General features: G+C 29.0%; 2 protein-coding genes across 2 annotated transcripts; both read left to right on the top strand.

Moving 5' to 3' along the window:
• Positions 1-506: 506 nt before the first annotated feature.
• OCT59_014923 (uncharacterized protein) lies at positions 507-1,196 on the top strand (the record flags this gene model as incomplete). The annotated part of the gene is made up of 1 exon (XM_066150324.1): positions 507-1,196. The coding sequence occupies one exon, from the start codon at positions 507-509 to the stop codon at positions 1,194-1,196; it is 690 nt and encodes a 229-aa protein (XP_066002502.1).
• A 6,022-nt stretch (positions 1,197-7,218) lies between these two features.
• OCT59_014922 (uncharacterized protein) lies at positions 7,219-20,211 on the top strand (the record flags this gene model as incomplete). The annotated part of the gene is made up of 39 exons (XM_066150323.1): positions 7,219-7,321; positions 7,380-7,578; positions 7,653-7,830; positions 7,910-8,107; positions 8,206-8,278; positions 8,351-8,534; positions 8,604-8,782; positions 8,888-9,045; positions 9,123-9,712; positions 9,786-10,036; positions 10,101-10,215; positions 10,288-10,408; positions 10,486-10,717; positions 10,789-10,919; positions 10,997-11,088; positions 11,154-11,397; positions 11,465-11,558; positions 11,623-11,693; positions 11,784-11,796; positions 11,870-12,069; positions 12,142-13,347; positions 13,427-13,663; positions 13,735-14,475; positions 14,555-15,674; positions 15,748-16,070; positions 16,146-16,929; positions 17,010-17,260; positions 17,331-17,471; positions 17,541-17,633; positions 17,703-18,098; positions 18,163-18,279; positions 18,366-18,572; positions 18,653-18,783; positions 18,859-18,916; positions 18,987-19,166; positions 19,231-19,383; positions 19,460-19,805; positions 19,893-19,996; positions 20,058-20,211. 39 exons carry the CDS (start codon positions 7,219-7,221, stop codon positions 20,133-20,135), a joined length of 10,092 nt encoding a protein of 3,363 aa, XP_066002501.1. The 3' UTR covers positions 20,136-20,211.
• Positions 20,212-20,258: the final 47 nt, after the last annotated feature.

Genomic DNA, 20,258 nt, shown 5'->3' with positions numbered 1-20,258 from the left:
AGAAAGAGAAAGATATGTTGACAGTTGTCACCAATAATAGACATATAATAAAGAAATATGAAAGGCCTTTTTTGATAAATTCAGATCGGCCTTTGATGAATACTAAATACAGGATTTCAAAATACTTGACGAGTGTATTTTGTGGGTTACTTATTGACATAAAAACTAGAAACAAGTATTTTTTAAGAATACGCCAATTATTATTGGATAAACTTGTTGTTATTGAAAATAGATTGAAGAAACAAGGAAAGAACAGACAAACTACAACCTATATTAAATTTAGTCATAGTAGATGAACATGGTATTTAGGGTTCTATATCTCATGCTTTTTCTGTAGTAACGTCTGTGCTTATGTTATATCAAGAAATAGAAAAGTTTGTCAAAATTGTCATTTGAAGGTGATAGTAACTCCTACACCTCCACCACAAAATGTGTTTAAGGATTTTAGTCAAATTAAACAAGTAATAAGTAAACGCGTAGGCGTGTTTTATACAAAAAAAGTTTTGATGGATGGTGGAACACGTAAATATGCAGTTACATATTCAAATTTATGGGTAAACAAGCAATTTAAGACGTTGAAAGAACAAGAGAAGTATAAAAAGAAGTTTAAAAACAGCCTCAAGAGTAACAAGAATAAATGGCAGATTACAAATAATGGAATTGAATCAAAAGTACTCATTTCTAAACATAGGTTGAAACGTAGAAGTGATATCCTTAAGAAACATTATATATCAGAAAAAGAAATGGAGTTTCTGGTTGATCAAGTTACAAGTGAAAAAGGATGCAATTTGTTAAAAGATGATATTTTTATAAATCATTCTTTTAATGAAGAACATTTTTTTGAATTAAGAAAAAATAAAGAAGCTTCTTTTAAACGAAATGATAGTAAGGCAGTAGAACAGTCGAGTAGTGCTAGTCAAGGTACTTTGATAAACAATATTATTACGGACCTTCAGAAAATGGAAATTAGTGGACAGGATAATGTCGCTCCTTGCCAAGAAATACTCGGGAAGCAAGAACCTATTATAAGGGCAGAATTTCATCAGGAATTGAATAGTATTAGAGATAAACGTCTTTTACCGACATGTTGTAATGGTGTTAGAAGAGGAAGGCGTACACGTGGTGTTACTCATAACTACGTAGTCAATCAGTGTGCAATTAAAGCTCGTAAATTAGAGCAAGGTATGTTGTATTAAGTAGACATAAGTATATAATTAGTTATTCTTGTTTTATTTTTTCTATTTTCTTTTGTGGGATGACTAATTGTTTAGAATTAAATTATCAAAATAAAAAAATGAGTAATTATTTTGGATTTAAACATTCCCTATTTAATAATATTTACATAGGGCTATTTAGTTAGAAAGAAAAATATATAGAATTTTATTATAGTATTTACATCATTCCATATTTGATTATATTTACATATGGCAAATTATGTTTGAAAGAAAAATATGTAAACTTCTTTTAGTAGTTTTAACAAATTATTTAGAAAATTGTTTATTTCATCATTCTGTATTCGATAGTATGTACAGTCGGGTCCGAAAGTGACGCCCGATTTTGTACGGTGTTACGATACACAAAATTTACATTATTTATACCCCCTTTTTTTTATTTTTAAATGTTTTTCTCACAATTTCATAACCTAATAAACGCGTTGCAAAGTTAAAAAAATAATGTCACATAGAACTGAGTTAACTTCTCAAGATAAAGGAAAAATACTAGCATATATGGAGAATTTTAACCCTGCACAAATAGCAAGAAAAATTGGTCGTGACCCCACCACAATAAGAAGAATTATTGACAGATACAAGAAGACAGGGAAAACTGAAAATTTACCCAGATCGGGGCGTCCACCTGCTCTCAATAATAATGAGAAAAATGCACTCATAAACAAAGTTACACAAGATTGACACGAACCTTTACATGAAGTCATTAATACATTAGATTTAAATTGCAGCCTTACAACTGCTAAAAGAGCATTACATAGTGTTGGAATTTATTCCCATGTTGCTGCAAAAAAACCCTTTATCTCAGAAAAGCATGCATTAGCTCGTATTAGTTGGTGTGAAAAATATAAAGAAAAAACAGCTTATGATTGGGCACAAGTTATTTTCTCAGATGAATCAAGTGTTGAGATTGGCAAGCAGTCACGACAAATAAGAGTTTGGAGACACACAGGGGAAAGGTTTAACACTGAATGCTTGGACACCTATCTTTAAAAGTGGTCGAAAATCAGTCATGGTTTGGGGATGTTTTGCAGGAGGGATAAAAGGGCCATTAATTTTTTGTGATGAAAATAAAGAAGGAAATGAAAAAATCAATTCAAATACTTACATTAGAATCCTAAATTCATATCTGTATCCATTTCAGCATACAGTTCATGAGTTAACAGGAAGGGCTGCAATTTTTCAACAGGATAATGCACCCATACATACCGCGAAAATAACCAAGGATTGGTTGAAGAAGAATAAAATTGTGGTTATTGATTGGCCGGCAAATTCTCCTGATCTAAATCCAATAGAAAACATCTGGAAGCAGTTAAAGGACAATATCCAGAGTTGTAAAGTCTTTCCAAGAACTGTGGATGAACTTAAAGTTGCACTAAGTGAAGAATGGGAAAATTTGGATTGCTCCATTTTTGAAGAGGTTGTTGCTTCAATGCCACAAAGAATAAATGCAGTACTAGAAGCAAGGGGAGGGCCAACACATTATTAACCATTTTTAGTAATTATTTTTTATGTGAATTTTAATGAAAATCAATAAAGTTTTGCCATTTTTGGCATTAATTTTAAATCGGGCGTCACTTTCGGACGTGACTGTACATACAGCTTTTATTAATAAAGAAAGAATCATACACACTGGTAAAAAAATGGTCTATCCTACACATATCCTACACATATCTTACATATATCGGGTACTCAAAATGTAGAAAATCATACACAAATAATATACATATCATACATATATCGGGTACTTCATCAGGAAATTTGTTTAGGCGTAATTTAGTGTAATATTTCGAAGGTGGTGTAAAATTTTGAAATATTACACTAAAAACGTAATATTACAAAAGTTTACGTTCTTAAATTTGAATAATTATAGTAATTTAAGAATATCTCGCTATCTACTGATCCAATCAAGACGATCTATAGCTCATTGGAATCAGCTCATCAAGACGAATCGAATGGTAGTAAAATCGTATCTTTACGTTTGATAGATGACTTTCTATTAATTTAAAACTTTACTGCATACTATAGAGCGTTCTATCAACTGTAGAAATGCGAATTTACTACCATTCGATTCGTCTTGATGAGCTGATTCCAATGAGCTATAGATCGTCTTGATTGGATCAGTAGATAGCGAGATATTCTTAAATTACTATAATTATTCAAATTTAAGAGCGTAAACTTTTGTAATATTACGTTTTTAGTGTAATATTTCGAAATTTTACACTACCTTCGAAATATTACATTAAATTACGCCTAAACAAATTTCCTGATGTTATATATATAATATACCTATCAGGTACCTGATATATGTATGATATATATATTAGTACCCGATATGTGTATGATATGTGTATTATTTATGTATGATTTTCTACATTTTGAGTACCCAATATGTGTAAGATATGTGTAGGATAAATCATTTTTTTACCAGTGACATGCACGTTATTTATAACGTGTAGTAAAGGAAGAAAAGCAGTGCAGTATTAGCGGTAAAGATAAAAAAGCTAAGTCACATAGTAAACGCACTGAAGTGGGTGTTAAAGATGTTGACTATAATATGTTAGAAAGTAATTGAAATAAATGGAATAATTTGGCATTCCATTGTGATAGTCATTAGGCAAATTTTTAGGTAGATTATGACAGTCACCTTTGAATTTGAGGTCACATCATGGTTTTTAACAATGATATGATCGTTTAGGTGACAGGTCGACTTGTTCTTTATGAAAAGTAGTCTTGTTTCATAATGCTTAATTCTTATATGTATTTGTTTATCTTATATTTGTAAGTTTATATATGTAAGTAAGCGTGATTATAATAAGACATGATCGCATCTATAATAAAGTTTTAAAAAAAAAAATAAAATAAAATAAAAAGAATTTTAATATTTGATAGATTAATTATAATTATTAATTGCCGATCCGCATGTGATCGATAGAATTTATATAATAAAATGCAGCGCAACATTTATATATAAGCCATGTCGATCATGTTTTTATATCAAATAAAATGCAATCATATTGTTATACAATTACGTAATTTAACACCTGCAATATACGTTTAAGATCTTAGAAAAAAAAAATTTTTTTATAAAAAGTTTTTTTTCTTTGCAGTTTATAAAGTTTTATATGTAGGAAACGGAGATTTCATAGTATTTACTACTATTTTACTTCTATGGTATAAACGATTTCTAGCTCTTTAACTTTTCTTTGACGCTTATAAAACTTTTTTTGATTATTATTTCTGTCAACTATTACATTTTTAATAACACTACGCACTTTTATATCTCTTTTTCTTTCACAAATATATCCAGTTTGTAAAAAATATGAATATAATGAAATATATGAATAATAAAAGGACTTTTATTAAGTTTTAGCGTAATCTCAAAATAGGAATAGTTATCTTGAATTTTTTTTTAAAAAATAATAAACAAGTCATATAAATATGGACATAATAATGAAGTTCTGATATAATAGCGCCAGTTGCAACAAGTTTTTTAGAGCTATGTATGTATTTGACGTTGTTGTTTTAAGGGGAAACAGAGATTTCAAACGGCATTTTTTTTATTAATTAACATAACGCCGTATTTTACTATGTAAATTCTATCAATCACATGCAGATCGGCAATTAAGCTATACAGATTTTTTAAATATTTAAAAATACTTAAATAAAACTTTAAAAACCTTTATAAAAGCAAAACAAAAAATAATCAAATATACATATAAGTATATGATTATTATATTTTTAGTAGTAATTTGACTTAAAGTATCTAGTTTTTTTTAAAGTGAAATAATTTTATATATAATATAATAAAAATAAAATTTTAAGTTTATATTTATATTATATTTTTATAATAATTTAATGATAAATTCTATTTTTATTAATTTGGTCCACTTATTCTTTAAATTAACATTTAATTAATTCTTATATTACAGAAATTATTTCAATTAGTAGTTAATTAAACATATGATTAAATAGTATTATTAATAGTCTGGTTTGGTTTAACTATTTGAAGTTAAAGTTAAACTAAACTGATTGATTTGGATCTTTAAGTCAAACTAATAGGATTATTAATATCAGTTCTATTAATTTTTCATTAGTCCCATTAATTTATCTATCAATTCCATTAATCTATCAGTTTGACTTCATTAACTTGACAAGATAAGTTGAACTGAATCAGACTGTGATTTAAAAATCTACAAGTTAAATCAAATTGAAATTGATCCCATCAGTTCTATTTAATTTGGTTCAATTTGACTTATACTTAATAATACTACATGTAATGATTTATTTATTTTAACTTATATACTTTAGTATACTTTTAAATAAAAATTATAATTATCAAAAATTTTATTAGTAATATCAGTTTTTTTTATTTCACTTTTTAATTTTATTTCTTTGTAGAAAAGTATTAAACATTCAGTACCAGTACTGAAATCTATATATTAAAAAAATATTCCTACAAAAAATAAGTATAAAATGAAATATTAATACCATTTTTTAAGTAAATGTAAAAATTCTTCTTTTGTACTTAACACTATATTTCTCCACTAATTAATTACATCATATTTCGGCGAACGGACCAATTCACTATTTATTATAAAATTATTATGAATTAATTACATCTGTCAAAATACATTATGTCTGTCAAAATAAATTTAATTAGTATTTTGTCATTTTGACGAAAAGTATACTTAACACATTTCTGTTTTAAAGCTAAAGTTTGTTTTTTATAAAGCCACTTTACTATAAAATTTAAAAAAATAAATATTATAATAAAATACAGTACTGGTAATACTAATAAAAAAAACAGTTTACTAGTAGAAAAATATAATTTTTACATTTTACTTAGTTGTGCACTTTTCAATTTTCAGGTGCTTATGAAGGGTACTTATTTTTAATTTTTTACAAGTGCTATTGTGAATCAATAGAAATACTTATTTTCAAAGGATGCTTATTTTCATAATTTTATATATTACTTTAAATTTAAAGTAATAATTACTAATTATATATTATATTAAATGTTTTTACTATTTTCTAATTGAAATTGGATATTTGGATTATTAAGATTAATTTAAAATTAAAATTAATATTTTAATTTTAATTTATATGAAATTTAGATTGGAATTATGTTTGCTAATTAAGTTTATTAATACTAGTCAGATTTTTTAATACAGATTAAATTGTATAATACTAAAAAAATTTTTATTTTTTTAGTATTAAAGTGATACAAGATGCATGTTGATGCATTTCTTGCATATGCATTTATAAGTAAAAATCTAATTAAAATCTTTTATTTTATTTATTTTACAAATTTATATATACTATAAAATTCTAAAGCATTTCCAGATTTTTATATTACCTAAAAGTAAGCATTCTTGACCAATACTATAATAATTTTGGCTAATATTACAATATACCAAATGTATAAATTTACTTATATATAAGCATCCTTATAACAAAAAAAGGTTAAAACTTGTAATTTTAATATATCTAGTGGTTAATTTGGCTTTTTGTTTCTAATTTAAAATTGAAATTTCATATGAAATTTCAATTATGATTAGTTTGAAATTAAGATTATATTTTTTATAAAATCAAATTAATCTTTAATCTCAATCATATATTTTGTAAAGATACCCATTTTTACTTATTGAGACAAATATTTTGATATTTATTTCATTTCTGTAAATTCAATATTGACCAAAATTATTTTATCTTAAAATTTTTGTTACATGGAATTAATATATAAACTATATTATTCTTGCAATCCTATAATAATATATTATATAATAATATATTATCTGTTATATTAATTAAGTTATCAGTTCCTTAGAAACATGTGATCGTAAGATCATTTAAGTTACACAGGCACAAGATCTCGAGAAGTTTAAGACCAAAATTTTTGTTCCAATATCACGACTATATTATTTACGCGTCATAATAATTTAATATTTTTTAGATTTGCAATTTAGATCGCTAAAACGTGAATTTTGTAATGAGTGGATCAAGAAATAGGTACGGTAGGCGTTCTTCCTATCAACACCGTCAGCACCAAACGCAATCGCATTTTCAACATTCACACAGCCAGGAAAATAGAGGTATGGTATTACAGATTAAATCCGTTATTTATTATTATTAATCTTTTTTTAATTTTAGAGTCTGCAAAGCTTTCACGCATACATTCACTTCTTTCACGTATAAGCGATGAAAATGAGAGACGTTTATCTCATGTACATCAAATTAATTCCCTACTGTCAGACCCTTGTTCGTCTTGGGAAAAAATGCAGATATTCGATGCAGTTACTCGAATACAAGGAAATTCCTCAGTATTTGAAACTGTCTTTGAAGACATTCGGTAAATGGTGGTTTCTGATTAAATATAAAGTTTGATTATAATGCATTTACTATGATGGTTTTTTTTCTCCACAGAGCGACCGTAAACTTTAAAACTACCGTGGCAAAATGTTTAGCCTTAATTGCTTTTAATTTGAATAATGAAATAAGTTCATATTTTCATTGGTTATTTGAAAGGCTACAAATTACTAGTACAAATTCTATTGAAAGAGAAAAGGAACGTAAAATTTGGTTATTGTTCTCTCTTAAAGAGGTAAGAACAAAGGTTCTTTAATTTTATTGAATTAATCTACCTGATTTCAAATATTAATTATTATATATTATATGTATAGGTCCTCTCACGCAATGTTTCGGGAACTTCTCAAAATGTCTCGACTTCGGGACCTTTCCAGCAATTTATTCCTGGACTTCTTCAGGATTTGGAAGGCTTACTTGACTCGATGGATAGGTCAGATTGTTTTCCGGGCATCTTAGAAGTGTTGGAAAAAATAGCGGAAAAATATCCCCAAGAATTTGGAGAACGATTTCAGGTAGTTAATTTATATTCTTTTATTGATCTCTTTCTAAAGAAATTTTTTATCAGTATGTATCCACATATTATTGTGGGTTTCTTTAAATAAATACGTAGGATGTAATTGATTTATTGGTTGGATGGTACATTGATACATCTGTATCAGACTCTCTTCAAAGTCTTATCGCTGGTATTTACTTTTATAATAATTGAATATTTAATTTGTTGTCTAGTACTTATAAATTAATCTGCTTCTTTTTAGAAACTTTCAAAAAACTACGGCCTTTTTGGTCTCAATATTTAAATTTTGCTTATGAGCTGATGAGTCATTTTTTGGCGGACATGGAAGTTTTCACAGGCGTGACTGTGTCTCAAGAAGGACCTCAAATTGACAAGAAAACGGCCGAAGAAGAGACAATACAGAGTAATATTAAAGCGTTGTTGAGGTAAACCGACAATATATATGTTTATCTTAAAAGTTTCCAAATTAAAATAATGTTGTTTTGCATTCTTAGTTGTTTTCATGCAGTGGCCGATGCTGTTGCCACGATTTTACCTCAAGTATCATCAGATGAATTTAATGAAACAACAATTAATGAAAGTACGCATCCATATGATCGACTTCGTGCTTGGATTATTAAGTTCATATTGGTTATAGGAGAAATGTATATGGATGCTGAATGGTTCGAAAAAGGTGCAAGCTGCATTAAATCATTGTGATTTAAGTCAAACTATGTAATTATTATAGAGTCCAAAAGTTTGTCAATAAATTTGACAAAGAAGTTTTTGACTTTTTCAGGAAAACAAATTATCCAAACATTGAGCATGTCGCGAAAACCTTTTTTTGTACAACATCAAATTCAATCAGCTAAATTTTGGTTGTTGCAAATTCACAATGGTTTTCATATGGATCTTTCGATACAAAGCGTGGATGAGTGGTTTGATGGATTTCTTCAGGTTATTTATCTATTTTTATTATTTAAAATTAAAAAAATAAATATATTTATATTCCTAATTTTATACTAAAATATTAGACTCTTGCACAATGGATACCTTCAATTCATCCTGAGGTGATATATATTCTAATAAATCCAGATTCCGCTTTGATGAAACTTCGCTGGAATTCTTATAGTGCTCGTATGAGTTCTGATTTACTGGATATGTTACATATTGTGCTTCAAAATCAAGCTTCTTTTATTCCTCGATCTGAAACTGATGAAATGACTTTGATTCATAATATAACAAGTGAAATTGGAAGAATGATGAGTATATTATTTCATTCAGATACTTCATCAAGAATCCCTTCACAGTTACATTGGAGTGATATTTTGAACAGAAATGAATTTAAACATGATCAAACTTTAGTTCAATTTATCGAGAGCTTACGATCTCTTTTAAATTCTAACGATAGCTCATTGAAAGACTGTTCAATAAATATTAGGACCGCTACTTCAATACTTATCTTCGATATTGAAATTCTGACAGATCTTGCATATTCATGGCATCACAATCGAGAAATTTTTTGGGTTTTTTATGTCATGTCAAATAAGATCGGGGAAAGTGGTCATTTTGATGTTTTAGTTATGTGTACTTTGCTTAAGGCTTTGCGGCGAACGTGTCGAAGGTATTACATTTTGGTTAATAAGTTAATTTTATCTAATAAATTTATTCTCTGTTAATTAACTATATTTTAATAGTAAGAATTATTTTATGACCAAAATCGAAATTGGTTCTCCACTTCCCTCAGCTTTTTGTGCCATGGTTACTATTCTTACTGCATTCCTTCGATTTCCAAATGAAATCTCATTAAGTACCTTAGCTTTAGCACTTGATTGGTTTAAAGAATTTTTAGAATTTTGTGGTGGTTACCAATTTCATTCAAAAGAAATAAAAGAAAACGTTCGAAGAGAAATTGAAAATATTATTATTTCTTTGGTTATTACTGCAAGTAAGTTAAGTGCAGGTTAATTCATTATTATTATGTTGTTAAATTAAAATTAAAATTTAATTAGGAGTTGTCAAAAGTAATGATATTCGTCTTCAAATACCTAAAATTATTCGTGGTTACTTTGACGTGTTTGGATCTCTTAAATTGCATAAGAACGCTATGATCAAGATTGCACACAGGTAAATATTTTATTGGTTTTTTTACTAATTTCTAAAACTTAATTAATATTTTATTTTTTCTTTTATTTTTAGATTGTTTGATTCAGACATCAATATACAAAGTGAATTTTCAAGATTAATTGATTACCTTAATCCTCTCTATGGTACTTTTCGAATTGACCCTTTAGTAGATCAGTTTATCGTAAATTTTAAAGTACGTGATTTACTATTATATAATTTGCAACATGCTTCGGTTAATTTTTAGATTTTTGATTTTGATTTTTTATTTAGACGAATGTTTCTGCAACTCCTCATTTAGGCAACTTTAGACCACCACACTTTCAGATTGTAATGTCGCACCTTGGCATGAAAGATTTATTATCTTCTCAAGATGAACCAGATATCATAAATGATGATGTATATTATAAAGGTCAATGGCGGCTTCGATTGTTTCATTCATGTCAGTCTGTTGAGGGATTCGACAAAGGAAATCCTATTGAAGAAGAGGATGATATAAAATTTGGTATATTGATTTTTTATTGTTACAATCATTGGCTTATAATATAATATAATAACAACAAAATTTTATCAAAGTATATTCAGAAAGTGATATAGCTGGTGCAATTGCCAACTCTAACGATCTTCTCACGTTTTGGAGCCTTTGGGAAGTCGCTCGTTATTGTGTATTGTCTAGGCTACGGACGCCATTTGGAGGACCTAAACAAGTATTTTATTCATTATTAATACTGATTTTCGGTGAAATATTTTTTTGATATCTACTCATAATTTCATAATGCACTAGACATTCGACGCTTTTGAAAAAAGGTTAAATGACCTTCTAATACAAGATGCTACTATCGTTTATAAGCTCGATGATACGAGTATTCATGATAGGTAATAGATTTTTCGTTTAATGAAATTAGATTAAATTATTTGTTAATTAAATGTATATTTTTAAGTTTGCATAATTTAAATCAATTACGCGATTTATTGGTCCTAATCGATCGCTTGGAGCTTCAAATATACAATGCAGCTGTTGGTACCGCTCTTGGACAATTGCCGCAAGCCCCACGTGCAAGTATAGTTTTTTTTAAAACCAATCGCAAAGTTTGTGATGACTGGTTTTCTCGAATTAGGTCTAGTATTGTAAAAGGTTCCAAGATTGTTGGTCATGATACTTTGGCCATTAGGCATTGTCTGCTGGTAATTTCCCTTGAATAATTTCTAGTAAATATATCATTTTGAATTAAGCTAATCTAGTTTTATTTAGTCTCTTGCGGAGCGAGTTAATTTATTGAAACAAGGCGTAATTAAAAGCAGAATGACATGGATAATGGAATTCCAACAAATGTTAATGGATGCTGGTGAGTTACAATCAACATTATTTGCTTTACCTTTGTGTTTTAGCTAAATTATTGTCTACTTTAGTTCAGTGTCTCCAAAGAATAAACGCTGTTGATAGTATAATTGGGTTATTAATTTGGTCAAAACGTATTTGCGTAAGTAACGAAAAATCAGAACCTAGTTTATTGGGTCAACCTGATGACATGCAGACAGGAAACAAAACTAATATAGCCGTTTTACCACAGTCTCCTACCCAACGTGAGTATTAGTTGAGCATAACATTTAAAAATTTGTTCGAGACATAATAAAATTTATCTTTGATCGGCTTCAGGAACTTTGCTTCAGCGCAAACCAACAAACAAAACCATTCCAAATTCCGCTCATTTTTATTGGATGAATAGTTCTCATTTATTTGCGGAAGCAAAATATGAATCTGCTGCAAAGGAGAGTAAAGAAGCCCTAAACAGTCTTCTTAAACTTGATCCAGAAATGCTAGTGATATCTCCGCAAGTTCAATTCTTGACTTCTCAAGTAAGCCAAATTTTATTTTATTGATTTTTGGAGAATTTATTAACTTACATTCCAATTTTACTAATTTTTCAGATAATTGATAGTTATTGTAAAACTAATGATTTATCTTCTCTCGCTGAATGGTTAAATGTTTTTGATCTTAACGGAAATATCACAGACCCTTTGGCACAGTTAAACCAACATTATTTGGAATCGTTGACCAAACACTACGTTGGAGAACATTTTTCTGCATGGGAACTTATTGAATCTAAGCCCCCACAAATATCTGAGCATCATATTAATCTTCGTGCAGCAAACTTTATATACTCTCTCTGTTCCTTCCGTGGAATGCTAGCGCGAACTCTTAATGTAGAAGCTTCTGAACCAAACCATCATTTCGTATATGCTATTTTGAAAGCTGCTTCTCGATATTCCTTTGAAAGTTCACTCATAAATACAATTCCATTGTTGGCTAAAGCATCAATTGCAAATTCTGACGTTGAAAGCATTCAAACATTTTTGAACGAATTTGTAGACTATACTAAAGAATATCAGCACATATCTTTTACAGACACTTTTGTTAGTGATTTAGAGATATGGAGCGCATTAAATTCAAGCATAGATCAGCTCACTTTAAGAAATGAAACTTCTCAATCTAAACAATTGCAGGAAAAAGTTGATGTATTTAAGCTTATGATGGCTAAAATCGCAAGAAAAAGTTCTGCCTTTCAAATTGCAAATTCACTTTTAGATCACTGGAAGCAAGATTCACCTCCTGAAGTTGTTATGGAACAGGCTAAAACAATGTACGCTCAAGGCCAATCCCAAGAAGCTATTATTCGTGCTTGCTCAGTATTTGGCGATAATAAGAATATTTCAGCTGCTTTTTATGATTTGCAAGGATTTGGACAGAGGATTTATCTAAAGATTGCCAAATGGTTACAAAATTCGGAAAATGTAATAAGTAATGAAACCCTCTCCGAAATCCATTTCCTCCTGAATGCAACAATCACAAAGGAAACCAACGAAACCGAGCCTATAAATTATGTCGAAAGTAGGTCTATTGTGGAATCTTGCCTGTCACGCGCTGTCGAAGGGGATAGTTCTTATGATAAAGCTTGGTTCTCATATGCTACGTATCATTATCAAAGAGGACGACAAATACTTGAAGAAATTGGTAGTAATAAAACTACCATTAATTTAATTACTGTCCCGCGAAATAAAATTCAAGAACTTGTAACAAATGATTGGAAAGATTCAAATCATGACAATTTGGTCGAATTTGATGTATTATTTAAAGTATTAAAGTTACAAAATAGCATTTGCGCTGATTTTTATTTTAATTATATAAAACTCATTCACATTTTTTTAATATTAGGGTTTATTTCAGCTTTTCTTAAGAAAATTCGAATCTCGTTCCAAATTTGAAAATGATGAATTGGAGTTTAAGGAAATTATTCCTTGGATTTCTGAAAAATCTACAGAAGAAATTATAAAAATTTTCCACAATTTGCAAGAAGAAATTTTTACTTCTTACAAATGTGCAGTAGAAGGATATTTTAAATATCTCCAATTAGCTTATGGAAAAAAGAATGAAAGAATGAATAAATTTGAGGTGATACAAAGGTTTTGAGTTTTTTTCTCGTCTACAATAATATCTCATGTTCCTAACTTCGACCTTTTCAGAACGTTTGCAATAAACCTGTTGAAGAATCAGACATAACTACCGCAGCTCTTAGGTTATTTAGATTATTAGTGAAGTATGGAACTTGTTTGGAATCTCAATTTACTCGAGGATTTGACAATATAGATTATAGAGCCTGGGAAAAAATTATTCCTCAATTGTTTTCGCGACTAGATCATCCTGAGCCATTTGTTCAACAACAACTATGTAAACTACTTTGTGCAATCGCTATTAATTCACCTCAACTAGTCGTATATCATACAGTTGTCGCATCAAACTCTAGCGGAGCTAGCGAACAGAATAATCAGTTACTTAAGAAAATTGCTGATAGTTTGGATTATTCGAATGGTGCATTAATTGCCGAAATTCGTAAAGTCATTAAGGAGTTACAGCACATCACAGTTTTATGGGAAGAACAATGGTTAAACAAAATCAGTGGATTACAACTTGATATCAATAGACGATTACATAAAGTTGAGAATGAATTCGAAAGAATTAATGATAATCTTAACTTGACATCTGACCAGAGAAGTAAAATCACGAAGGAAAGTTATGATGCAATCATGAAACCTGTAATTTCGTCTTTTGAAAGACTGTATAATATTACTATTGCAACAGCGTCGACACCACATGAACAGTGGTTTAATCAAACTTTTGGAAGTAGAATCCGTAATGCATTAGAAAAATTACGTACTCCGACTTCATGGAATACGTATAAGGAAGGATGGGATCTGTTCAGGAGTGTGAGTATAAAATTATCATTAAAAAAAAAAATATTATACATATTATAATTGAGAAACATTTTTAAATTTATGAATACAGGTTCATAAGGACTTGACGAAAGAGTTACATACAAGTCGAACATTAAAGCTGTCAGATGTTAGCCCATTCTTAAGTAAAATTAAATCGTCGCAAATTACGATGCCTGGATTAACCACGCACAATGAGACTGTCTTCATTCAATCATTTAATGATAATGTAGTCATTTTACCTACAAAAACAAAGCCTAAAAAATTGGTTCTTCTTGGTTCTGATGGGAAGCAATATGGATATTTATTCAAAGGCCTTGAAGATCTTCATTTGGACGAGAGAATTATGCAATTACTGCGAATTACAAATGATTTATTCAATAGGGACAAGCAGTCTCGTAGCAGAAAATTGAGGGCTAGACACTATGCAGTGATTCCTTTAGGTGACCATTCAGGTATGATTCAGTGGGTCGAAAATGCTACATGTATGTTTGTTCTCTACAAGAAGTGGCAACATCGAGAACATTTTGCAAAACTTTTACAAACTAATAACAATGCGGAGATCGCTGGTAATCCACTCCGACCAAGTGATATGTTTTTTGAAAAAATTGGAAAGGCATTAAAGAAAGAAGGATGGGCTACATCATCTTCAAGGCGCAATTGGCCAAAATCCGTTTTGAAATCAGTATTCCTTGAATTAATTTCGGAGACTCCTTCAGATTTGTTAGAAAAAGAAGTTTGGTCATCATGTTCTAGTCCTTCTGAATGGTGGGATAAGAATATTTCTTTATCGAGATCATTAGCTGTAATGTCAATTATAGGCTATATAATTGGATTAGGTGATAGACATTTGGATAATATTTTAATCGATTTTAATCAAGGAGAAGTTATACATATTGATTATAATGTCTGTTTTGAGAAAGGGAAGAAATTACGTGTACCGGAAACTATACCTTTCCGACTTACACAAAATTTAGAAACAGCACTTGGCATCACAGGAGTAGAAGGAGTCTTTAGAATTGCGTGTGAGCATGCACTTAGAGTAATGAGGGAGAATAAAGAAATGTTAATAACTTTGCTTGAAGCTTTCGTTTATGATCCTTTAGTCGATTGGAATCAAGATTTATCAGAAAATAAAGATAAACAGATAATGGAACTTGAAGAGAATATTGTGTTGTTAACTTCAAGAATCGGTAAATATAAGAATATAATTTTTTTTTCGGTTTAATTATAATTTTTTTTCTTATTAACATTTTTTTTTTTTAGCTGAACTTCGAGTACCACTCGAGAATAATCAAAAACAACTATCAAGTATTGTATCGGACTTCTTAAAATCATATGAAAATTTACGTAATAATCATAATGAAAACGATCAAAGTATTGAAACACCAACAAATGATCCACAACGATCCCAAAGTATTCAGGCTGATCGGAGCCTTAGTAATATTGAAATAATACGCCAAGGGGTAGTAAAGAACGTTAATAATAATCAGTTAGAATTTGAAAGTCTAAAATCAACACTCTCAAAGAGAGCAAGTGAATGTGCATTATGGCATGCGCAACATGAAAAGGCTATCCAGTCTGTACAGGTAAAAAAAAAAGCTTTTTTTAGGTTCAACTTACCTATTATATGTATATGTTAATTAATTACAAAATTTGATTAGGGACCACTTTTACAAGTAATGTACAATGAAGCTTTTGCATCAAGTTCACAGATTGGATCACCGCTGTTTGGAAATTTCACACAAATTATATCGACAAATGATCATCTCCTTCAACGTTGTTCAAATATTAATCAAGAATTTTTTGGGTGGATGAATGAGCGTAATAATGCATTTAAGAATTGCCTTGAAAGGTTACAATTTTATCGAGCCTTAATACTTCCAATTATACAAGTATTATTATCCCAAGATTATTATGGAAAGTGGCCGCTGTTGCTAGGAGAATTTTTAGATTCTGGATTTGAAAAAAAAGATTTTCAAAAAATATTTGAAAATGTTAATTTGGAGAACCCGCATCATCAATTTGGAAATGATGGAAATGATTTTAAACAAAATTGGGAAACACTTCAAATTTCATGTTCAAATATTCTACAAGAAAGTTTAACAATCACTGAAGCTTTAGTGATTTCGTCAGAAAATGGTAGATTAAGTGACTCAACTTTACACATTATGTTAAACAATTTGATTTCTGAACAGAATTTGAAAGGGCAAAAATTTGGAAGAATTCTTAGCTTGGCATGTACAGTGAATTCACTTATCGAATTAAAGGAAAAATTGGTCAATCCTAATGGAACTATGGACGAAGTGTTCGGATTTATGGGATTTGATGATAATTTCCAACAAGCAGTAAGAAATGTATTATCTAATCAAGTATTAGATAAATCTGGTTTCTTAACCTTCATAGGAACAATCTTCTTCATTTATCATCATATCCATTTTGCAACAGGTACACTTAGAACTATATTGTATACTCATTAACATCTCTTGTTTTGATAATAGATTTAATTTTATATTTTTTACACTTAGTGACAAATCCAAATGACGAAACTCTTACACATATTTTATCGACTACAACTGAACTGCTACAACTTACCCGGTTTATATATTCCTTATTTAATAATTTCGAGAACATTATCTTGCCAAAGGTTTTCCAAATGTTATGTAATTCTCCAAATTCTTTAGAGCCATATAATGGTATCTTATGTGATTTATCAAATGATACTTTTAATTATTGGGAAATGAAAAATACAGAGGCTCATTCTGTAGTTTTTTCGATGGTAACTATTGCTACTTGTAATTTTTAAGTTTCTTAAAAATAAGACCAATAATAAATATTTCAAACAATAGAACCAATCATTCAAACAAATTTGTGATATGATTTATAATGAAGGAAGTGGCAACCAAGCAATAAATGGGGGAATCAGCATAATTATTAATGGATTTGATGAATTATTTAGTGAGTTACAAAATTCTATTATGAAGATTCAGGTAAATGTTTAATATTGTTAATTATAATAATGTTTTGTTTATTGATAAATACTTTAATTTTGTATTTAGAATTTATTCAAAGAGTCTCTCGGTTTACAGAACGTTGGAGAATATTTAATTAGTGAAAGCGTTTTGGATGATTTTACTGTTCATAAACTTAATGTAAATATATAAATTTTTTATACAAATTTATTATGAAACAAATTAAAATTATTTTTCTTATTCTTTTAGGTAATTTCAAATGTTTTGTTAGCATGTGAAGATTTCTGTAAAGAAAATTACCAACCCAATCAAAACAATGCATGGATATCTTCCATCGCTATGACAGAGTCTTTCAAGAATAGTTCTGATTCTCTTCAAAGGCTTTACCAAGTTGTATATTGGTGTATTTCTGACTTTTTCATTCCAAGTATTAAACATTTACTTGATATTTCAATTAATCAACTTGGTAATTTATTTGGAGCCGGAATTGATGCAAACGAGACTGATAATACCGGAGCAATAACAACTTTTAGTGTCGAGAACTTAATTAATAGTGGATACTTCGCAAATGAAGAATTTCAATCTCAAATGCAAAAGGTTACTCAATATTGTTATTTAGGGTCCAAGATCAATATCGTTGCTATGGTATGTAAAAATCTTTGTTAATTCTTCAATCGAATTTTCTTATCTTATGAAATTATATTTATAGATAAATATGAAAAAAACTGAAATTGAAATGGAATTACAACAGCGCCAAATGGAATTAATGAGATTTGAATGGATAAATGAGACATTGGTCGGAGACGAAAGTTTAATTCGAAAGCAGGTAAACCATTTAATCTAGTACTGTTATTTATATAACTAACTATAAATGTAAAATATAATTATTAAATCTAGACAATCTATGTTTAGTTCTTAGAAAATTTGAAGCAAGATGTGAACAGATTTGTTAGACTGGATACATTATTGCAAGAGTTAGTAACTCAATATAGAGCAATTGAAGTTGATGTTGCCGAATTGATTACAAAACAATTTGCAGGAAGCGATGTAGTAATTTTACAATCTTTTAATGAATCAATAACAAATCAACAAATTCTTTTTGCGCAAGAGTTTGAAAGGGTAAGTGGAATAAATTCTTTAATTTTTTTGGGATAATGGGTTATTTTATTGACTAAATATTATATAAAATCTTATAATAGATGCAACATATAGTGAGTTTGTGCAATTCGATTTTACATTTAGAGTCATTTCGAACGGTAACTGAAAAGACTACGGCGATGGATGTAGATACCCTTCAACTGGTTAAAAGACTTGAAGGGATCGTATATGGGTAGATATAATATATGATATACATTTTCTATTATGCTCATATCTCATTTCATAACATGATATTTCTCATATTTAGAGAACAATCTACAACTAACTCAGAATTAGACATTATTCAACAATTATCAGCCTTAGAGGTAAGAATTTTATGATTTTGGATATGCATAAAAAGGAAAAAAAAAATTTGATAATTAACCAAATGTTTAGCTGGATCAATCAATGGACAAAGGGATATCCCGAAAACTTGAAATTATTGCTAAAGAATTCCATAATACATTTGAAGAAATTCGTTCTTTAATGCTTGACTTAATTCTTTTGATCGAACCGATTACGAATGTTGAAGTAGACATTGATGATAATGGAAAGGATATTCGATCCAGGGCGAAAGTAATATAATAAACTTTTATTATTCTATATATAAATGTCAATATTTATATAATATTACATGTAGGAGTTCATGCGCGAATGGTCAAAACTCGATACTGAAGCAGACACGATTATCAATAATGTGCTAACAGTTTTTGATGGAAATCAGAAAGGTAGAAATAATGCTGTTGCAGATTCTGAAAATGAAACTATATTGGAAAATATAAATCGAGAAAGCGTAATATTTTATTTTTTTAAGAATTTTTTTTTATCATCATTTAATAGGGTTTATTAATTTCAATTTATACTTGTAGATTCGAGCTATTTCTGATATTTCTGATTCATTGTCTCGCATATTTGAACTACTATTTACACTTTGTGAGGCTTCCACGAGCGATCAAAAGAATTCACGCCAACAATCGCCTGCTGGAACAAATTTAGAAAATGAAGAAATTTTGGCACCCCCCGAAATAAAACACGATCAAGACAATACCTCAAATGGTGTTGAATATACAGAACAAAATGAAGTTTACAACAACCTGATTTCTCCACAAAAAGATGATCAAGAATTATCATTGAAAGATAATAATAATACAGTAAGACGTGGTTCATTTGTTATGGCTGATGAAGGAATTCAGGTCACTGGAAACGTTGGAATAGGTAATAAATGATGATTTTTTTACTTTGAATTTATTTTAATGAACTTAATTAAGAAATTCAAACTATTTTTTTAATGAAAATATTTAGCACAAGCAAGGAATTCATTTGCTGTTAGTCTAATTCGTAGAATCAAATCGAAACTTGAAGGAAAAGATTTTGATTTAAATACGAAAATGAGTGTTTCTGAACAGGTAGAATAACTTTTAATTTTGCCCTTAATTTTTAAACATCCACTAACTAGTTATTTATTAGGTTGACAAAATTATTCAACAAGCAACTGATATAGACAATTTGAGTGTAATGTATGAAGGTTGGACTGCTTGGATTTAATATTTAGAGTTAGCATTTGTCATTATTTAAATTGTAGAATATTAATTTAATAAATTGAATTAGTAAAATTTTAAAAGTCAAAGATATTAATTATTTATTTACCTCTATTTACCTCAAATATTG

This window comes from Rhizophagus irregularis, chromosome 22 (genome assembly GCF_026210795.1).
Source record: "Rhizophagus irregularis chromosome 22, complete sequence".
Taxonomy (NCBI): Eukaryota; Fungi; Glomeromycota; class Glomeromycetes; order Glomerales; family Glomeraceae; genus Rhizophagus; species Rhizophagus irregularis.
The sequence above is the reverse complement of the archived record's forward strand: the minus strand, read 5'-3'. Positions and strand labels throughout refer to the sequence as shown.